Raw genomic sequence first — 19,023 nt, 5'->3', positions numbered from 1 at the left:
TTTGTACTATAATTCAAATATTCCTAATTATCACATTGGCGCCGCGGTGGAACCTGTGATGGAATGATTGGGCTAGCATTTAGATATTGATGCTTTTGAGGATTGAATGGAAAGGTTCGAAATATGGCGTATGATCAAGGAAGATGTTGAGGATGTTAATATTGTGGCTCATTTCCTGACACTCATCGAAAAAGAAGCACGCAGCTTATTAAAAACTCTGGCTTTGCCAGAAAGACATATTTCGATTCTTTATGCAACTCTCAAAGAACTACTGCTAGACTATGTTAAGTATGCAAACTTCGAATTCGGTAGATGAGGAAAATTTCGTAAAATGATTCATCAAGACATCAGGAACTCCACTACTTTATTACGTCGTCTCAGGCCAATGCGTAATCAAGGTTATTCAGATAACAATGGATAACGATGGAGACTCCTTGACCCAAAGAACATTCTTGCATCTAAACTTGACTGTTATGTCCTTGAAATCGTTGCGATGCAGTTAAGAGAACGCAGAGTCCATCCGAAATTCATCTCTTATTACTCAAGGCACGATAAACAGGTCGTTTCTTGATTTACGGTAAGATAGTGTAAACGGGTCTAACTTCCAATGACCGTCGTTGTATTGCAAGCTACGCCGATTCGGAACATATCAAGTTACAATCCTCTGTATTTTCTAAGAAACCTGAGTCCTCTAATAAACAGCGGTTTGTGGCATGCATGCAGTTCAGTTGTTTTGTTATACTTTGCAAATCGAAATAAATAAAATTATATCTTTTTGACATCGATAAAGTGTTGAGCTATGGATGCGATAAAATGTAATAAAGCAGGTGCAATAATTTCCCCCATTAGAATGTTTGCGGAGTAATTAAAGAATGAGAGGGTTTGAGATCCATTTTGAATGTTTTGTGTTTGAAAATCCCTCCGTGTATACACTTGCAGTTTGTTCCTATTGATGTATGATCACAGACCGAAGCCAACGCTAAAGGTAGTTAATAGACGTCAACAATAGGAAACTCATTACAATTTATCGAGGCTCGATAATTCCAATATATTGGTTTCTTCGACAAATCTAGTGCCAAGTCATACGGTTACCCAGCAATTTCTGGTCGCCATAGCGATTATTTAGAATTTATTCAGTCAGAGGGCAACAAGAATGTAATTAACTAATCTATCCAGTTGTCCGGACGTCCCTTGGCTCCCCAGTTAAAATGGAAAAGACATGATAGGAAATCTCGTCGAATGCGTGATTGAGCCGATGTATATTATCTACGCCGGTGTCTAGCCACCTGACGACTTTATCCTGCTCTCTCTTGTTGGAACAAACCTTATCATGTAGAATGAAACTAGATTAAAGTTATGTTGATAGGTGTTTATCATGCTTCAGGTCTTGAAAGATGATCACAATGCTTTTCATGAACATTTTTTCGAAGAATTTTGTAATGAAGCTTGTCAAGCATACAGCTCAGTGATTTGCAGGATTTTGTCTGAATCCATGGAGAAACGTATATTTATTGCTACCAGGCAGGAAGTTTGGTTACAGGGAGATTTACTCATATACGAACTGGAATTTACATACATTCATACAGGCCACATGATGCGAGGATTAAGCACAAAGGCAAATTAAATCTGACTATTCCACCTGTGAATTTCAAGAACAAAAAAATAGAGGGGACAGAGACTACCAATTCGGAAAATCCTGTGTAAGTAGGTTGATTGTTCGTCCACACAAAACTCATTCAGACAAACAGGACGTAGAAGCTCACACGTTTCTGATAGAAGGCACTCACTGCCTATATGCGAACACTACGAGTTGACTAAACAAAATGAGTGAGTTGCATGAACAAAGTACTGTTAATCATACACATCTGATAAGAAAATCTTAAACGTGGACATCTTCCTGAATTACGAACCGACACTCGGCATGTCTTTGTTTCGCAACGATAAAAAACAAGAATTGGGAGGCGGAGCAGCCCTACATCCATGGCCTTAATTGGCAGTACGTCAAGTGCACACTCAAGTGCCTTTAAAATTTGATGAATCTGTATCGCGCTCAGTGAGATTGATAACTCGAGGTGTCATCTTCAAGAAGCCCACTTTTGACAATGAGTAAGACAATCGTATGCTAGAGGAAATATCCTGTCCTATTAGTCTCGGATGCACTCCAATCTCCCTAAATTCCATTTCTCTGAGCTCATGTACATTGAGGATGTATAGTTTACTGAGGCTTTTTTCTTCAACATCATTGACGGTTTGAGATCATTCAAAAATATGAAGTTAATAACTCGTTAGAGAAACAGTCAAACTCCGTCACGTTTAGACCAGAAAGTTTACCCTCCTCTTGACGTGGACGCTCACTGGGATTATTTACTGGGCATAATCTTGTGAGCAACAAATCAATCTTTCCCACAAACGGTCCTCAGAAATTACAAGCAACATACAATCATGGGGAATCGCTTTCTAACAATGCTAAGATGCAAAAGGCATTACGGGCGTAATGAGAAACGACTAGTGACAACAATATGTATAGCCATTTCAAACACGCAAGAAACCAATGCACAAAGCAGTGAGGGAAGATAGACTTCAGCACTAGTCAATCAATAAATAAGTAAAGTTTAGTCCGTTGTTGAAGTCCAGGCAAACCTTTCTGAAATGTCCGCTTATCATCTTGATTGCAAACTTCTTTCTAGAGTGTCACATCATCAGTGAGAAGCAATAAACCAAGCTGAAGATAGCATAGGTATTCAGTGTTTGGTAACGCTTTTACTAGTAACACCTTCTAATATGAAGCGTACCCACCAAGAGAAATCAAAAGACATAATCGAGGAGATCGGAAGATATATTTGACGATTGCCAATATATCGAAATTGTCTGATCTAGTCTGGCTAGCGATCGCAGTATATGTTGAGCACGGCGTTCCTACATGTGATCTGGTGTGGATGCATGACCGAGCGCCTTCAGCTAGGTGGGTCCACTAAAACTAATCTGGTCAGCATCCAATGTCGAAAACTTACAGAGCTATATATTTTGGGGATTTATTTATCGCTATGAGTAGTCAACTTCTGGTATTCTCTGCTGGCTGAGCTCGTTCGAGTCACTTCCTAGGAGTCTTCTAAGAAGAAGTGTGACAAGTTCTAAGGGACTCAGGACAGTATTTTACCATAATTTACCAATATTTCTCATTTGTTTATTAAAATATACACAGGCTCCTACGTGAAGGCGTTGGTGATCCACTGCTACTATGTGCGTAAGCCCATTCAGTGGAAGGTTTTTCAATTCCGTCTAGGACCATTTGGACTATTTGAGCGTTCATAGATATTTAAAACTACTAGTATCAGTTCTGCTTATATGACGCGGGATAATTAAGTCTGAAGGTCGATTTCGTCATAATCACACGAGTGTTCGGTGTTGGTACACCGTTATGGAGTCTACATGTGCATCTACAAACGAAGGGCACTTGTTAAGTACCTATCGTCATTTTTTCGAGCTCCTCGTTCTCGTCTGTATGTCTATATTTGGTGCAAAGTACGTGCTGAAGCTTTTCAAAAAGTATAAAGGGGAGTTTCTTCGTGCTGGGTTCGCTGGTGTCGACATGAATAAACCGTCTAAACCAACACTGTATGTTGTTTTTAAATTCTTTTCAGTTTTCTCTAAGACCTGAAGCCCAGGGTGTAATATGTGGTGTTGTTTTTCTATCCATCATGTTTCTGTTCATTCCTGTTCCCTTTTGGAGATATCTCGTTGGCAAAGCTGATGCGCAATCACTAGAAGTAAAAACATTTTTTGACTAACCCTACCTGTGACAGGTGTGCCCGACAAACAAAATCAGCGGGGAACAGGAAATTATCTTTAAAAGCCAGGTATGACAAAATTACCATGATTTTCCATATTCACTCATAGTTCATTCAATTTCTTGCTGGTTTATTGTCCATATGCTGCATGCTTTTCTTGGGATTCGCCGACGACGCCCTCAACCTACCTTGGAGACATAAAATTGGTTTTCCATTTGTTGCAGGCTTACCCTTACTGATGGTTTATCTAGCCAATGAGGGGACCACAAGCATAGCTGTCCCAGTTATGCTGAGAAATGCTTTAGGTAGTAGCGTAGATATTGGTACGTTTAGATTCCATTAGCATATGAAGTATCAGTATTCTAAGTGCTACATTCTTTTGCTTTATAAATTGTTTTGGCGTAAGCACATTTAATCCGGTTACTATTTGTTGAATTTCAGTCATGTTTTTTTTAATGTCATGCTTAATCCCTGAAAATTCTAGTTTGTCAACTGTATACACTGCGCTTCGAAAACTTTATCCCTAGAAGTGTGTTCGAACTTTTGGTTTAAAAGTTCGTTCTTTTACGGTAAGCTTGGCGAGACTATAATTTATAGACGAACCGGTCAAATTTAAGATAGCAGGTCTTAGATTTTGGCGCGAAATCCATTCACTCATTTGGCCAAATACCATTTCGGCTTAATGGCCGATGTCAGTTTGTGATGAAAACATTGATCTGATTCCTAACCCTAACGTTCAACTGTAAGACTCAGTAATCTAGTTGTTTAAGCGCCTGGCGTGAGACATAGGTCCTGGGTTCGAATCCCGCGAGGCGGGGTCGTGGATGTGCAATTCTGGGGAGTCCCACAATAGGACGAAACGGCCGTCCAGTGCTTCCAGGTTTTCCATGGTGGTCTTGCCTCCAAACGCCCTAGTACGGTCGAGAGTGAGGAGAAGCCGCTCTCCCTCTCCAAATGCTCTCACATGGCCACGCGTATATAGCCTCTGCAAGGGAAGTCCTGCTCACTGCCTTCTTGTAGCACGGGTGTTGTTTACGAAATTGAGAGGACGAAAAGCGAATGTCCAGCACTTTAACCGGGTTAGTGGACATGGAGAGTCCATCTAGGGGAGTTGGAAGACCCTCATTCCAAACCAGTGGTGCACATGGGCTCCAGATTCCTGAAGGAACAAATGGTATATGAACCAATCGTTGGTCACCGGCTACCATAGGACTGCATCTCCTTACGATGCTCCACTGCCTTGTGGATCAGACCTTCAGGTCGAAGGCTCCGGGTGTGGTCCCTTAGGAAAACCACCTGCTTCGATTTGGGCACCCGGGTAGTATCACAGCCCTCGCACATATCAAATGAGATTTGTGTGGCGCATATGTATTCGGTGCCGCCTTGTACCAATATCTATGTGTTAAAATAAATAATAAAAAATGTTCAGCTGTAAATCCTAATTCAAATTCCCCACACTAATATATAACCTTCATTTAACCTCAGTAAGTAAGCGGACATTCTAAGGTCATTTTAGCGTTGCTCAAAGGTCTTTCATAGAAAATAGTCTTAATGTTAGCTTTGGGTGTCCATTTTTTGTTCAAGTAAACAATTTAAGGGTTCAGACACTAGTGGTTGGTTCTGTAAGTTGGTTACTCGAAGAGACAACCTTTGCACTGTGGTTGTGTGGTTTACTTGCTATATCCTCTGAACTGTTCTGAACCAGCTAGAAAAAATATCAGGCATAAACTCAATCCTTAGTATTCTACTCGATATGGCTTTTCCATCTTTTAGCCTATTTCAAAAGTATAAAAAAATTGTGTCCCTTATTCTTTTATCCCATAATGAACTTAGCATCTTAAGAATCATAAGTGATCAGTCCCCAGAACTCATCTCAGATCTCAGTTGCTCTTCCGATAGGAGCTCACTGCCGTCTAGTTGCCACTAGTTGTTATAAAAGTATCATATTGCTTGATAGAATCTAATTTCAAGATGTCATTGACATTTTCCCTATCCAGCATCGAATACGCTCGAAATTACTAAAGCGGGTCTATTTCTGTATAATCAGATTCACATTTAAATAATTTCTTGAAAATTATCCCTTCGTTCTTCATTTACTTTAACTTGTTCAGCCATTCACCAAAGTGTATATGCCCGTCATTTTCACTACTGATCATCGCTAAAATCTAGTATGTTTGATAATTTATTTCAAATTACCTAGGTATTTTATATTACATATATATGGGTTTGCTGACTGTATTCTGTACTAATTCTATAAACATCTATGCGGGAGTAAATGGTCTTGAAGTTGGTCAGGCAATTGTGATTGGTGCTTCTCTAATTTTATTCAATCTGATCGAACTTTCTAGTAAGTTATTAAAATGTTTTTTTAAGACTTTGTTTATTCCTTGTAGTTTTTTCAGGAGATATTCAACTAAGAGCAACAGTTATTTAATATTATTTGAAGTTTTCAATCCATAGGTTTGTAGTCTGTGGTCTTGGAACTGGACATTTACCAGTTATTTAGATCTCAGTCTACTTGCTAAGGTAGTCATATATTACCTTTCACGTTAGTTGTACATCAACCTAACTTACAAGTGTCCACTATATCAGCTACGTTATACGTTAACGTATGATTAAATTGATACTTAAAGACTATAATACAATTGTGTATAATAATTAGGAGTAAACTGTCTGAACTACTTTCCATTAAATGATAACTTTTTACTTGCATAAAAAAATAAATAGGCCATACAAAGGCTTTTTTAATCCCAAGGTCTAAATAAGGGCTTAAGTAAGTCTTAATCTCTCAACAAGTCTGTTCGATCACTCCCATGCTCATAATTTACAAATGCTTTCGCTGACAACAGAGGAACTTTTCTAAACGTAAAACATGAGGATATCTAAACAAATAAATAAAACTACGTTAATTACATCATTTCTTCACAGTAAGTATAAAATGACAATGCCCAGACCCTTTTACTTTGCTTTCTTATTTGTATCGTTTGTAATCCATCCAACATTTCAGGTTATCACTGGCGTGTTCATCTTTTTTCACTCTACTTTCTGATCCCATTTTTGTCTGTGTGTTGGTCTCTGTATCGCGTAAACCGGTGAGTTTTCTGTTTTATTGCTGTTTATAAAGCATTGTACAGTAATATGTATTTTAGTCCACTTAGTTTCTACTCCCATGAAAGTATGATGGATATCGTTCAATTCATTTTAACTAACTAGTCAGCATATAACTTTACATAAAGTGCATCAATACTAGTTGCCGTACTTCTTAACAGTATGCAACGGGAAATCGTTAAAACGAAACTGTATTGAAATAAACAATGAAATATTCGTCGGAAATGGGACATAAATTGTAGATAATGAAATATTCAAGATTTGCAAATATATCTTTGATATAATTCGTGCAATCTACGCTTATTTCCTCCTTTTGTTCCCCAAATTCGATTGACTTGGTCAGTTACATTTGTTCAATGCACCATCCGGTTGTTTGTGTGACTTAGTGAAGGACTCAATGTAGTCTAAAGATTAATTCACCAATCTATTTAAAAGTTACAGTTTTTTTAACCAAACTAAGACCATTCCTAAACCAACAGTGTGTTTAGCGAAAGTTACTTATTCTCTACAGTCCTCTTTACTTTTAACAATGACCTTTTGGAAGTAGCTTTGAAAAACGTGTGGAGCTGATGTACACTTGTTACCCAGAAAAAGATTTTTGAATAGTGAATATGTGAATAATATCTTCTCATTTTGCGGCTGCAAAATCGCTACATGGATTAGCCATTTCGTAATCTACCGTCATTCACAGTTGTACATAAATCGCACAATCTGTATGTTAGGCATTTCTGCAAACTGACAGGTATCTGTGCTTATAACTACTCTGTGTCATAAGTCGCTGGAAACAGTAGGAAAGTTTGTCTAGGTTGCTATGTAAGTGCTGGAGATTTGAAAAAAGACCAGTCCTCGTAGTATGAAAAGCAAATAAACCCATATCGATGTAGACCATATTCGGTGTTTTGGCTATATTTAACCCGTATATTGCTAATAAATCCCAATATAACCACTAGATCAAAGCAACTTATCTGCTGCATCTCTGTCATTTCATTTAAATTTATAAAGCAACCATTTTGTCATTCTTTTCATTCTTCAGATAAATAATTTACATTTAATATATTAAGAATAGTCTAATAATATTTCCCCATCTTTTTCAAAAGATATCCGGCGAAGGTTTTCGTGGGCGATACATTCTGTTATTTTGCAGGCATGACTTTCGCTGTAGTCGGTATTTTGGGTCATTTCAGCAAAACATTGTTACTATTCTTTCTACCACAAATTGTCAACTTTCTGTATAGCACTCCTCAGCTGTTTGGTTTGATTCCCTGCCCACGACATCGATTGCCTCGGTAAGTATCTTATATTACAAGCGTTTGTAGAAAATTATAGTTGTTGTCTTACAGTTATTTTAAATACGTCCTTATTTTATTAACACTGTAAGATTTCGTATTATCTAGTCAGGTCATTACAATTCACTTGATATAACTTCTTTGGAGCTTGTTATCAGCATCTTGTTTTGAAATCAATTTCAAATGTTCTTCATATTTTGACATCCTATCCTTGTAGCTCCTATAATATCGTTTCGATGTCATTTAGTTCTGTCAGCTTAACAGGATCCTTTCTGTTTGTGTAGATGTTTACTGATCTAGCATTGCAACTTGGACTGTTGCAAATTTAGTCCGTATCATTAGGTCTTAATGACTGACTGACATGAATAAAATCCCCTGGATTATAACTCTGATAGCCGCATAAATCATATCTGTCGCAGCATTTTATTATCTGCTAGTGAATGGTTGAAAGAAATTCAAGGTTTATTTTCAATTGTTGCTGTAACACTTCCCACAAATGCCCTGATACGGCCGAGGGTGGGGAGAATTAGCTCTCACTCTCGAAATGCTCTAACATGGCCACTCACAAGGAAGTCCTACTTACTGCCCTCTCACCGCGGGGTTGTTGTGTACGAAATTGAGAGAACGAAAAGCGAGTGTCCGGTGCTTTAACTGAGTTGGTGGATATGAAGGATCCACTTAGGACAGTTGGTAAACCCTTATTCTAAAAAACAAATTGTGCACATGTGCTCCATGATCCTGACGCGCAAACACCTAACCTCTGGGCCACTGACCCAGCATCCAATGGTGTACGTGTCTAACATCAGTCAACTCATGATATTGCGTAACCATCTTTCAATGAAACTCCGCCTGTAGCTCTTCTAGAGTTACTGCCGGTCCCAAGCCCGGGTAAAGGAGGAGGGTTGGGCATGGGGTTAGCGTCCCCATCCCGTAGAAAACTAACTCGCTAAAAAAACGCTTACCAGAAAAAATAATTCAAACCATTTTAACTCTGCCCTGAGAGTTAGAAGGTCTTCATTTAGAAGAATTATGACGCTTCATGGTGAAAGCCGAATTCCTTCGGAAGCCACGAGGCCGATGCCCCTTCTAACAACCAGAGCAAAAAATTTTATAGGTACATGGAACGTCCAAACAATGTCTGAGACCGGGAAGACCAGTCAAATAGCAACGGAAATGAGGAGATACAACTTAGCAGTACTGGGAATCAGCGAAACCCACTGGACCCAAGCTGAACAGAAAAGGCTAGCTACGGGAGAGATGCTGCTATACTCCGGTCACGAAGAGGACAATGCTCCACACACTCAGGGAGTCACTCTAATGCTGTCCAAAGTAGCACGAAATGCACTTGTAGGATGGGAATCTCACGAATCCAGAATCATCAAAGCATCATTCAAAACAAAGAAGGAGGGGATCTTAATGAATATTATCCAATGTTATGCACCCACCAATGATAGCAACGACGAAATTAAAGATCAGTTCTACGAGCGGCTACAGTCAATCATTGAGAAATGCCCAAGGAAGGACCTAACTATTCTGATGGGAGATCTAAATGCCAAAGTCGGAATAGACAACACTGGATATGAAGATATTATGGGACGACATGGACTGGGAGAGAGGAACGAAAATGGAGAAAGATTTGCAAATCTATATGCATTCAACAAATTGGTCATAGGAGGCACAATATTTCCACACAAGCGTATACACAAGGCTACATGGATCTCACCGGACCACACTACAGAGAACCAAATAGATCATATTTGCATCAACAAAAAATTCCGAAGGACAATGGAAGATGTGAGAACCAGGAGAGGTGCTGACATAGCTTCAGATCACCATCTAGTTGTAGCCAATTTAAAACTGAAGCTAAAGAAGAACTGGACAAACAGCACTACAAAGGTTCAATACAGCCTTCCTTCGAGATACTGACAGACTCAATGAATTCAAGATAGCTCTCAACAACAGGTTCCAAGCCTTACAAGATCTACTGAAAGAAGAAGAAACTACTATGGAGGACAACTGGAAAAGCATCAAGGAAGCATTAACTTCAACGTGTCAAGAGGTTCTCGGTCTAAAGAAATACCATGATAAGGAGTGGATCTCTACAGAAACACTGGACAAGGTCAAAGAAAGGAAGAACAAGAAGGCAGCAATAAACAACAGCCGAACACGAGCAGAGATAGTCCAAGCACAAGCTGAATACACAGAAGCAAACAAGCAAGTGGAGAAGAGCATTAAAGTCGACAAACAGAAACACGTAGAAGAACTAGGAACGACGGCGGAAAAAGCTGCAAGAGAACGAAATATGAAACAGCTTTACGATACAACGAAGAAACTATCAGGGAAATACAGTAAACCAGAGAGGCCGGTCAAAGACAAAGAAGGCAAGCCAATCCTTAAAATTCAACAACAGCGGAACAGATGGGTAGAGTACTTCGAGGAACTCCTGAATAGGCCGGCCCCAATAAATCCACCGGACATCGAAGCAGCACACACAGATCTTCCCATAGACGTCAACCCACCAACGAAGGAAGAAATCAGAATGGCCGTCAGACAAATCAAGAACGGGAAAACAGCGGGACCCGACAACATACCAGCTGAAGCACTGAAGTCAGACATCGAAGTAACTACAAACATGCTTTACCTTCTATTCAAAAAGATTTGGGAGAAGGAACAAGTGCCGATGGACTGGAAAGAAGGACACCTCGTCAAGACTCCAAAGAAAGGAGATCTGAGCAAATGTGAAAACTACAGAGGAATCACACTACTGTCAATACCAGGGAAAGTCTTCAACAGAGTGTTGCTGAACCGGATGAAGGATGCAGTAGACGCCCAACTTCGAGATCAGCAAGCTGGATTCCGTAAGGATCGGTCGTGCACATACCAAATTGCAACACTACGGATCATCGTCGAACAATCAGTTGAGCGGAACTCGTCACTATACATCAACTTCATTGATTATGAAAAGGCATTTGACAGTGTAGATAGGAGGACATTATGGAAACTTCTTCGACACTACGGAGTTCCTGAGATTGTCAATATTATCCGGAACTCATACGACGGACTACAGTGCAGAGTCGTGCATGGAGGATAGCTGACAGTGGTTGTGTCTCCCTTAACTGAAAGATTTCTTCTGATTGTACCTTTCTGTTCCGCCATTTTTGCCATTATTATTATTACAGCACCTTACATCAATCTCTTTTTTTTCTCCTTCCCCTTAAATTTTCATTGTTTTGTGTGGCGCATTCTTGTACCAATATTTATGTGTTCAAATAAATAACAAATAAATAAATAAGTAATCTTTCGATGAGAAGCCGTAACCAGTGCAGTTAACCACGTCAAGCGAGGAACAGTCACTTACCGATGACATTGGGAAATGACTGCGCACTATTTTTTGTGATTAAATTCTTGTGGATTAGTGATAATGTAATGTTCTGTTTAAATATGCATGTATATATATGCCATATCTGACAATTTAGACCAGTTGATATGATTTCTTAGTCGTAGTTCAAACTGAAGTATTATCCACTAAAAAGTAGGAGTAACCAGTTATAGCTGTATCCTTCTTATATTCTTGATAATTTCACTTCGTTTGATAAGAACAATATATAACATGAGTTTAAGAACATCTACCCGGTAGCTACAGCCATTGGTGTAAAAGTACACAACAAAAAACCTATTTTTAGTTACTCTCTTAAGTTCTCCGGTGATATTAGTCGCATTTGCATGATATAATATTGATGTGACACCCTATGTTTTGATATTTATTTCTTCTAGATACGATCCAGCAGATGGTCTATTACATCCCAGTCGTGTTCGTTTTCATCCAAAGTCTTTATCACGTCCTGGTCAGTTTGTTTTGACTGTGTTTTCGTACGTGGGCATAATTGAATGCAAACTTTGCCCGGATTGTATTCCGAATATTTCCACATCACCCACGACGGGAATGATCGTTTCACAATCATCTCATGAAAATATGTCTTCTGATGAAGAACAAACATCGGAAAGACAAAGAGCTAGAAGTAGAAGCCCAGCTCAAACCAAGTTACCTACTGAAGAGATTGTTGAAGTAGACAACCTTACTGTCATAAATATGATGTTACGTGTTTTGGGACCCAGAAATGAACAACAAACCACCAATACTCTTTTGCTACTCCAAGTAAGTTTCCCATTAAATTTGTACCTTAAGAAAGCTAAAACGTCATTTTGCCCCAAACTACTGAATAACCGACAGGTTAGAATTGATATGTTAGATCACCTATTAGCATCCACATCAAATTTATTCCATACTATTAGTTCGTTTTCTTCAGTGAGGGCGTTCCTCTGTGGAGCTTTAGTAGTAAGGCTTACGCTATAACCTCATTTCAAATTGTTTAATCATTTGTTGGCACGATAGGGTAGTTTATAACTGTATTATTTATTTATTTTAACACATAGATATTGGTACAAGGCGGCACCGAATACATATGCGCCACACAAATCTCATTTGATATGTGCGAGGGCTGTGATACTACCCGGGTGCCCGAACCGAAGCAGGTGGTTTTCCTAAGGGACCACACCAGGAGCCTTCGACCTGAAGGTCTGATCCACAAGGCAGTGGAGCATCGTAAGGAGATGCAGTCCTATGGTAGCCGGTGACCAACGATTGGTTCATACGCCATTTGTTCCCTCAGGATACTGGAGCCTATGTGCACCATTGGTTTGGAATGAGGGTTTTCCAACTCCTCTAGGTGAACTTTCCATGTCCACTAACCCGGTTAAAGTGCTGGACATTCGCTTTTCGTCCTCTCAATTTCGTAAACAACACCCGCGCAACGAGAAGGCAGTGAGTAGGACTTCCCTTGCAGAGGCTATATACGCGTGGCCATGTGAGAGCATTTGGAGAGGGAGAGCGGACTCTCTCCACTCTCGACCGTACCAGAGCATTTGCTAGTCTGACCATTTAACTTGGTTGACGTGACCCCTCCGGTTCGTTTGTAAGCGTAAATAGTCCCAAGAATAATAACTCCTTAAAGTTGATTACTTTTCAAAAAACAGCAGGTAGATATCGATTTTCTTCATAATATTTCATACTGATAGCTTTCCTGTACAAAACTGTCTACACTGGAATGTGTGCTGATGAACCCTCACAAAAAGGTTTCTAGTATTGTCAGTCATTCACGAATAGCAGTTAAACATCTAGCTTGATATCAACATGCTTTCTAATGTTTAAGACAAAGAGCTTTCGAGTAATATGGTCAAAATTTGTTACGCAATCCAGTATCTTCATATCCAATCATTATTACTAGTCCTAGATATTCCTTCTTTCTGTTTATAACTTTTAAAACCATTATAATCCCTAAAGAAAGGAGGGTTGAGTAGCTTCCTAGTAGTAGTGTTCAGCCTTAAAATGGAAATAATTTATTAGAATCCCCATCAAAATTTCATAATCCCTCTAAAGTGTGAATCAGTTTCACGCACTAGAGACTGTCAGGTTTTATTTTTTCTGTATGCTTTGCAACTTATGTATAATCTGGTGTCTTTTTAGTAAACAGTTCTATTCTGTGTTATAAGATTGCATCGGCATCTGAACTAATGATGGGGAGTGAAGTAGTTGAGCGTGTCGACCGATTCACTTATCATGGAAGTCTCATCAGTCTTTTTGGTCTGGTGTGTGACGAAATCTCAGCACAGATACAGAAGGCTCGACTAGCTTTCGCCAACTTGCGTCATTTATGGCGTAGGCGAGATATCCGTCTATCAACCAAAGGACGTGTTTACTGAGCAGCAGTTCGTTCCGTCCTACTTTATGGCAGTGAAACATGGCCGGTAAGAGTAGAAGATATTCGTGGGCTACTAGTATTCGATCATAGGTGTCTTAGTAACACTGCTCGTATATCCTGGGACCACCGGATAAGTAACTCAGTTGTTAGGACACAGGTACTAGGTAAGGATGACAAATCAGTTGATAAATTAGTGAAACTTCCTCATTTAAGATGGCTGGGACACGTGTTACGTATGCCCAACCACCGACTGCCTCGACGTGCAATGTTCAGTGGTATAGGAGTAGATTGGAAGAAAGCTAGGGGCGGCCAGATACAAAACATGGCACAAGTCCATGAAGACACTGACAAGTTTATCTGAGTCATGTTGGTAGGTGTAGACTACCTGGTTGGGGACTGCGAGATGATAGCAACCGATGGTTAGAGACCCTGAATGACATGGCTCAAAATTGTTTGCAATGGCGCAGGTGCATCCACTCTTTGTGTTCTCCCAAATTCTAATCTTCTGAATTCTTCATGTCCCTTTTTTTCTCTTTCCGGATTTATTTCACTGGATTATACTCCTTGAGTAAAATCTTCAAACCCTAGTCCTTCCGATTACTGCTTATACTTTTACTACCTCTACCAATATGGGATTTGAATCGACAACTGCATCTGTGTGCTAATATGGTATGGCAGCTCGGACTGATGTACGTGCGTACGAAGTTCTACGTTGTTATTGACTGTTTCATAAGATTAAGAAACAAAAAATTCTGTTTATCTGTTATTGATAACATACTAATGTAACTTTTGATTTGAGCTACAGTTATTGTATGCGAACAAAACCTTGTTCATGACTCAAAATAAAACTAGTTAAAGATATATTTAATTAAGAAAGTTTGTAAGTGGATATCTTTTCGATTTCTTATTATGTTACACATAAATCTATACAAAATGCACATTTGTTGCACTTTGGATAGAAATGTTTTTTTTTAATTCATAGTAGTGCACCCATCATTCCACAAATTTCCTTTTGTTACATAACAAATATATGTGATCTTCATAGTTGAAATTGCAAATTGATCTTAGCTAGATTATCATCGAAAACCTGGAAGCACTAGACGACCGTTTCATTCTACTATGGGACTGTTTAGCGTTGTGTATCCACGACCCCTTATGTATTGTGTTAGCCAATTATCCATAACAGACGATGTATAAGGGTTGTGCAATATTTTAAATTGATTGATATTCACCACTGGATGCTGGCTTAGTGATGTAAAGTTTAAGGGTTTGCAGTCTTCATCTTGTTGTGCTAATGAGGTATGGCAACTTGAACCGATGCACATATGTGCCTGATCCTACGTTGTAGCTGACTAACTTAACTAGCATTATTATTTAATTGTTTCTGGTTTTCTGTATCAATTATTCAATTTATCTCAGTTCCTTCCAAAATCACTTCAAGGAAAATAATCAATTAATTCATATTCTCTCTTTTTTTTTTATCAGATACTCTGTTCTTGTTTCGCATTTATGATTCGTTATCCCCTTGCATGGTTGTTTTATGATGTACCAGCTAAGTAATTACATTGAATATTCTGTTCATAACATTGTATGAATTATTTTGTGCAATGTTTTAGTTGTATCTAAACATAATAATAATCATTACTATTACTATTATGATCATTATCATTATTATTGTCATTAGTAGAGTGAAGCATATATATATTTATTATTTACACGACTGACTATTGTATATCAGTCATTCTGAAATATATATCCTTTCATTTTGTGTACATTTAATTGTTCATGTGTTTTCACTATAATTATTTTGAAGATGTATTTCGTTATTTAATTCACTTTTTGTAAAATAGCATTTAAAAAAAACAGCAACAACAACAACAAACTGGTTCTATCTATATGATCATTATTTTGTTTACATCATCTATTCCATGCATATTTAAATAGATATATGTGTTTGTTTGAATACAATACAATACAATACAACAACAACAACGTACATTCAATCTATTTTCTGCATGTGTTTTTCAAATGTATAAATCAGTTATGAAATATTTTCATCGTTATTATCTATGATGAAAAATGAATATTTGTTCATTACTTTAGTCGTATAATAATACAACGGATTTTACTCATAATTTGTATTGTCATTAAAATATAAAATTAATAAACTATATGTTTAGACAAAATTTCATTCTTAATTGTTTGAAAGTTAAATGCATGTTTTACTTCAATAAATCTCTACCAATGTAACTTGATAAGTTTGTCAGTTAGTTTTAGACATCGTATTACTCTTAGTATGAATATGAACCCGTTTAAACTGTCACATTAGCGTAGAATTTAGAGATCAATTAGATGAAAAATATGTAACGAAAAAAAAGGAATATCATCTGTACTCAAAAACTAAATCCAAAAAGTATAACTCGGAAGCTATTAGTGAGATCGAAAGATGAAGTGTTTGGGTATCTTTAAGAAAGGATTCCTTAAGCACCTTGTCTCTTATGAAAGAAGTATCCTTCTGTAAAAAATACCAATGATTATTGTAGTGAAACGTAGTTGTAGCAGTAACTCAGTGGCTAATACGTCCATCTTACAGCCATTAAGTCCCAACCCCGTCTCACCTACTTCAGTTTGGGCAACCGGCTAGTTTCATTAGTCCCCATACGTCTAGCCTGGCTCATATGCAAGTGACTGGCTAGTGAGTTAATTAAAACAACTAATCAATGGTGGGAAGTATGTGGTGTTTGAATGAACTGATGATACCTTTATACTTGTTGAATGCTTGATTTCAAATTCTAAATACAGTACATTCGTTTGTGGTTGTCTAGTACTTCTTGATCCGATTACGTTATTTTTGGGATTCTTAGTTCATACTATAATTCAAATATTTCTGATTATCATAAAGCATCAGTGGATCTAGGAAGTTTGGTTAATTAGTAAATACTCATATAACACTTCCTAAATGAATCAAAACATGTTGATTGGTAGATCCAATTTAAATATATACTGACAAAGTACTCTTTGTATTGATTACAGAAATGGGGCGATTTGTGTGTTATGATTAGCTGCAACAGCGCTAACACTGACACTACATCTAACGAGGATATGAAAACTTCCTTCTCTTAGCCTCGACCGCTCCAAAACCTATCTGCTGATGAAGATTTCTTTAGTAAAATCGAAGAAAAATTTCATGTTACATTCCGACTAGATCCAATGATTATTAGTTACAGTAGTAAACTGATCAGTTGTTGCCTGAACACAAATTTCAGAATTAATCTAATTGAATATCATAATGAATAAAGAGTTACAATGAATTGATGAATAAAAAATCAGTTTTATAATGAGTGAAATTTACACTGAATTCACTAAAAGCCAAATGGATAAAAAACACATTTGGTGCAATAATTTAACGAAAACCATGCATAGTCTTCCAACTAGTTTCTTCTTACTTCATTGTATTTATGGATTTAAAATCCCCATTCAAATGAGGGGTGACTATTAGTCACACTAGACAAGGAATAGCTGCTTGTAATCTAAAATTTATTTACAGTCGGTAAAATATGGGAAAGACTAGTTTATCTCCAGAGTATAATGAATCGACCATAATAACTCGAATATCACTCAACGGTGTCGATTTATTTCGTACAACTTTCCCCATTTATATATTTGAATAGAGAGAGAAGAAATATTGTATCAGAATAGCGTGAGTTCATGATTTCATCTCAATCATTCAAGTCACTGAATCGTCTGATAATAATTCGATGCATATTAGCCAGAGAAGTTAAGAGAACAAGGTTTTCTGAACAGTCTTCAACTTCCTTCTGCTGTCCTGGTTAGTTTCTCAAAACTACCCACCTATGTGAATTGCCTCCATTGAAAATTCTTCGACGTGTAGTCAAACCGCAAAATCAACTCATAAAAGATCTGGTTTCTAAGCTGATTACAGAAATTTATTTGGAGGAACTGAATATCATATGTATACTTAGGCTGATCAATTTCTTTCAAGAAGTCCAGAAAAAAGTATATAGAAACTTTGGGAAGAGATTATCGAAAACCCTTGTTAAAGAACAATTATTTGAAGGTATCCTGGGAGATTTGTTTGCAACGTGTCAAGCATTAACTTGAGTCAAATTGAGAATGAGGCACTTTCACTCGGATTTAAATATCATATTCTGAGGAACCCAGTTTGAGAACTTTTATGACTAGTTGTCGGAAGTGAAAATAACATGAAGGAAAACAAGATTGGCTTAAAAATTGATTCGTTGATATTGCTAAACAATACACGACATGTCAAATCCCACAATTGAAAGTTTTATCTAAAGAGCACCAAACAACCTTGAAAAACTTAATGCATAATGAAAATATCGTTATTCTCAAACATGATAAGAGCTCTGGTAGACGAAGAAAGCTATGTTAACAAAGTTAAGACGATTCTATATGGTACTGTTAGTATCCTAGTTGACTGATCGAAAAAGGATATGTCTGAAGCAACAGAGAGACATATCACAAGCAAGTTTAGAGATCTTTGAATAGAAATTTAATTAATAATCAAACATATAATGTCCTGAAACATCGGGTATACAGATTACCTTATTTGTATGGACAACCAAAATTACACAAGCCTGATATTTCCGTTAGACCTATCATACTGATGATAAATTTTCCACCTCACAAACTTGCTAAGTGTTTAGGGAACATATTAGAACCTATTCTCTCGAAGTTAACTACCCATAATTTGGAAGACACCTTTCAATTTACTCAGATGCTAGAAAATGTTAACATCCTTGGTAAATTCATGGTTTCACTTGATATTTCACCACTTTTTACCTCAAGAAACCATACAAATTATATGTTAACATGAACTACTTTCCTTACCGAAAGATGACTTCAAACAACTACTACTGATGTGTAACAAAAATGTTCAAATCAATGATATCATGTGCCATCAAGTTGGTGGACTGGCCATGGGCAGTCTGCTGGTTCAATCCTAGTAGATATCCCTTTGTTGTGCTAATGAGGTATGGCAACTTTGACCGATGCACATATGTGCCTGGTCCTACGTTGTAGCTGACTGACTGACTAACT

At 37.7% G+C, this 19,023-nt stretch overlaps 1 protein-coding gene across 1 annotated transcript; it reads left to right on the top strand.

The window, feature by feature from the left end:
• Nucleotides 1-3,101: 3,101 nt before the first annotated feature.
• On the top strand, nt 3,102-17,193 carry DPAGT1 (UDP-N-acetylglucosamine--dolichyl-phosphate N-acetylglucosaminephosphotransferase). Its single transcript, XM_051209856.1, has 9 exons — nt 3,102-3,615; nt 3,653-3,767; nt 3,804-3,857; nt 3,898-4,111; nt 5,989-6,135; nt 6,796-6,880; nt 7,994-8,182; nt 11,957-12,338; nt 15,427-17,193. Exons 1-9 carry the CDS (start codon nt 3,419-3,421, stop codon nt 15,499-15,501), a joined length of 1,458 nt encoding a protein of 485 aa, XP_051075328.1. The 5' UTR covers nt 3,102-3,418; the 3' UTR covers nt 15,502-17,193.
• The last annotated feature ends 1,830 nt before the right edge of the window (nt 17,194-19,023 follow it).

Source organism: Schistosoma haematobium, chromosome 1 (assembly GCF_000699445.3).
Source record: "Schistosoma haematobium chromosome 1, whole genome shotgun sequence".
Taxonomy (NCBI): Eukaryota; Metazoa; Platyhelminthes; class Trematoda; order Strigeidida; family Schistosomatidae; genus Schistosoma; species Schistosoma haematobium.
The sequence above is the reverse complement of the archived record's forward strand: the minus strand, read 5'-3'. Positions and strand labels throughout refer to the sequence as shown.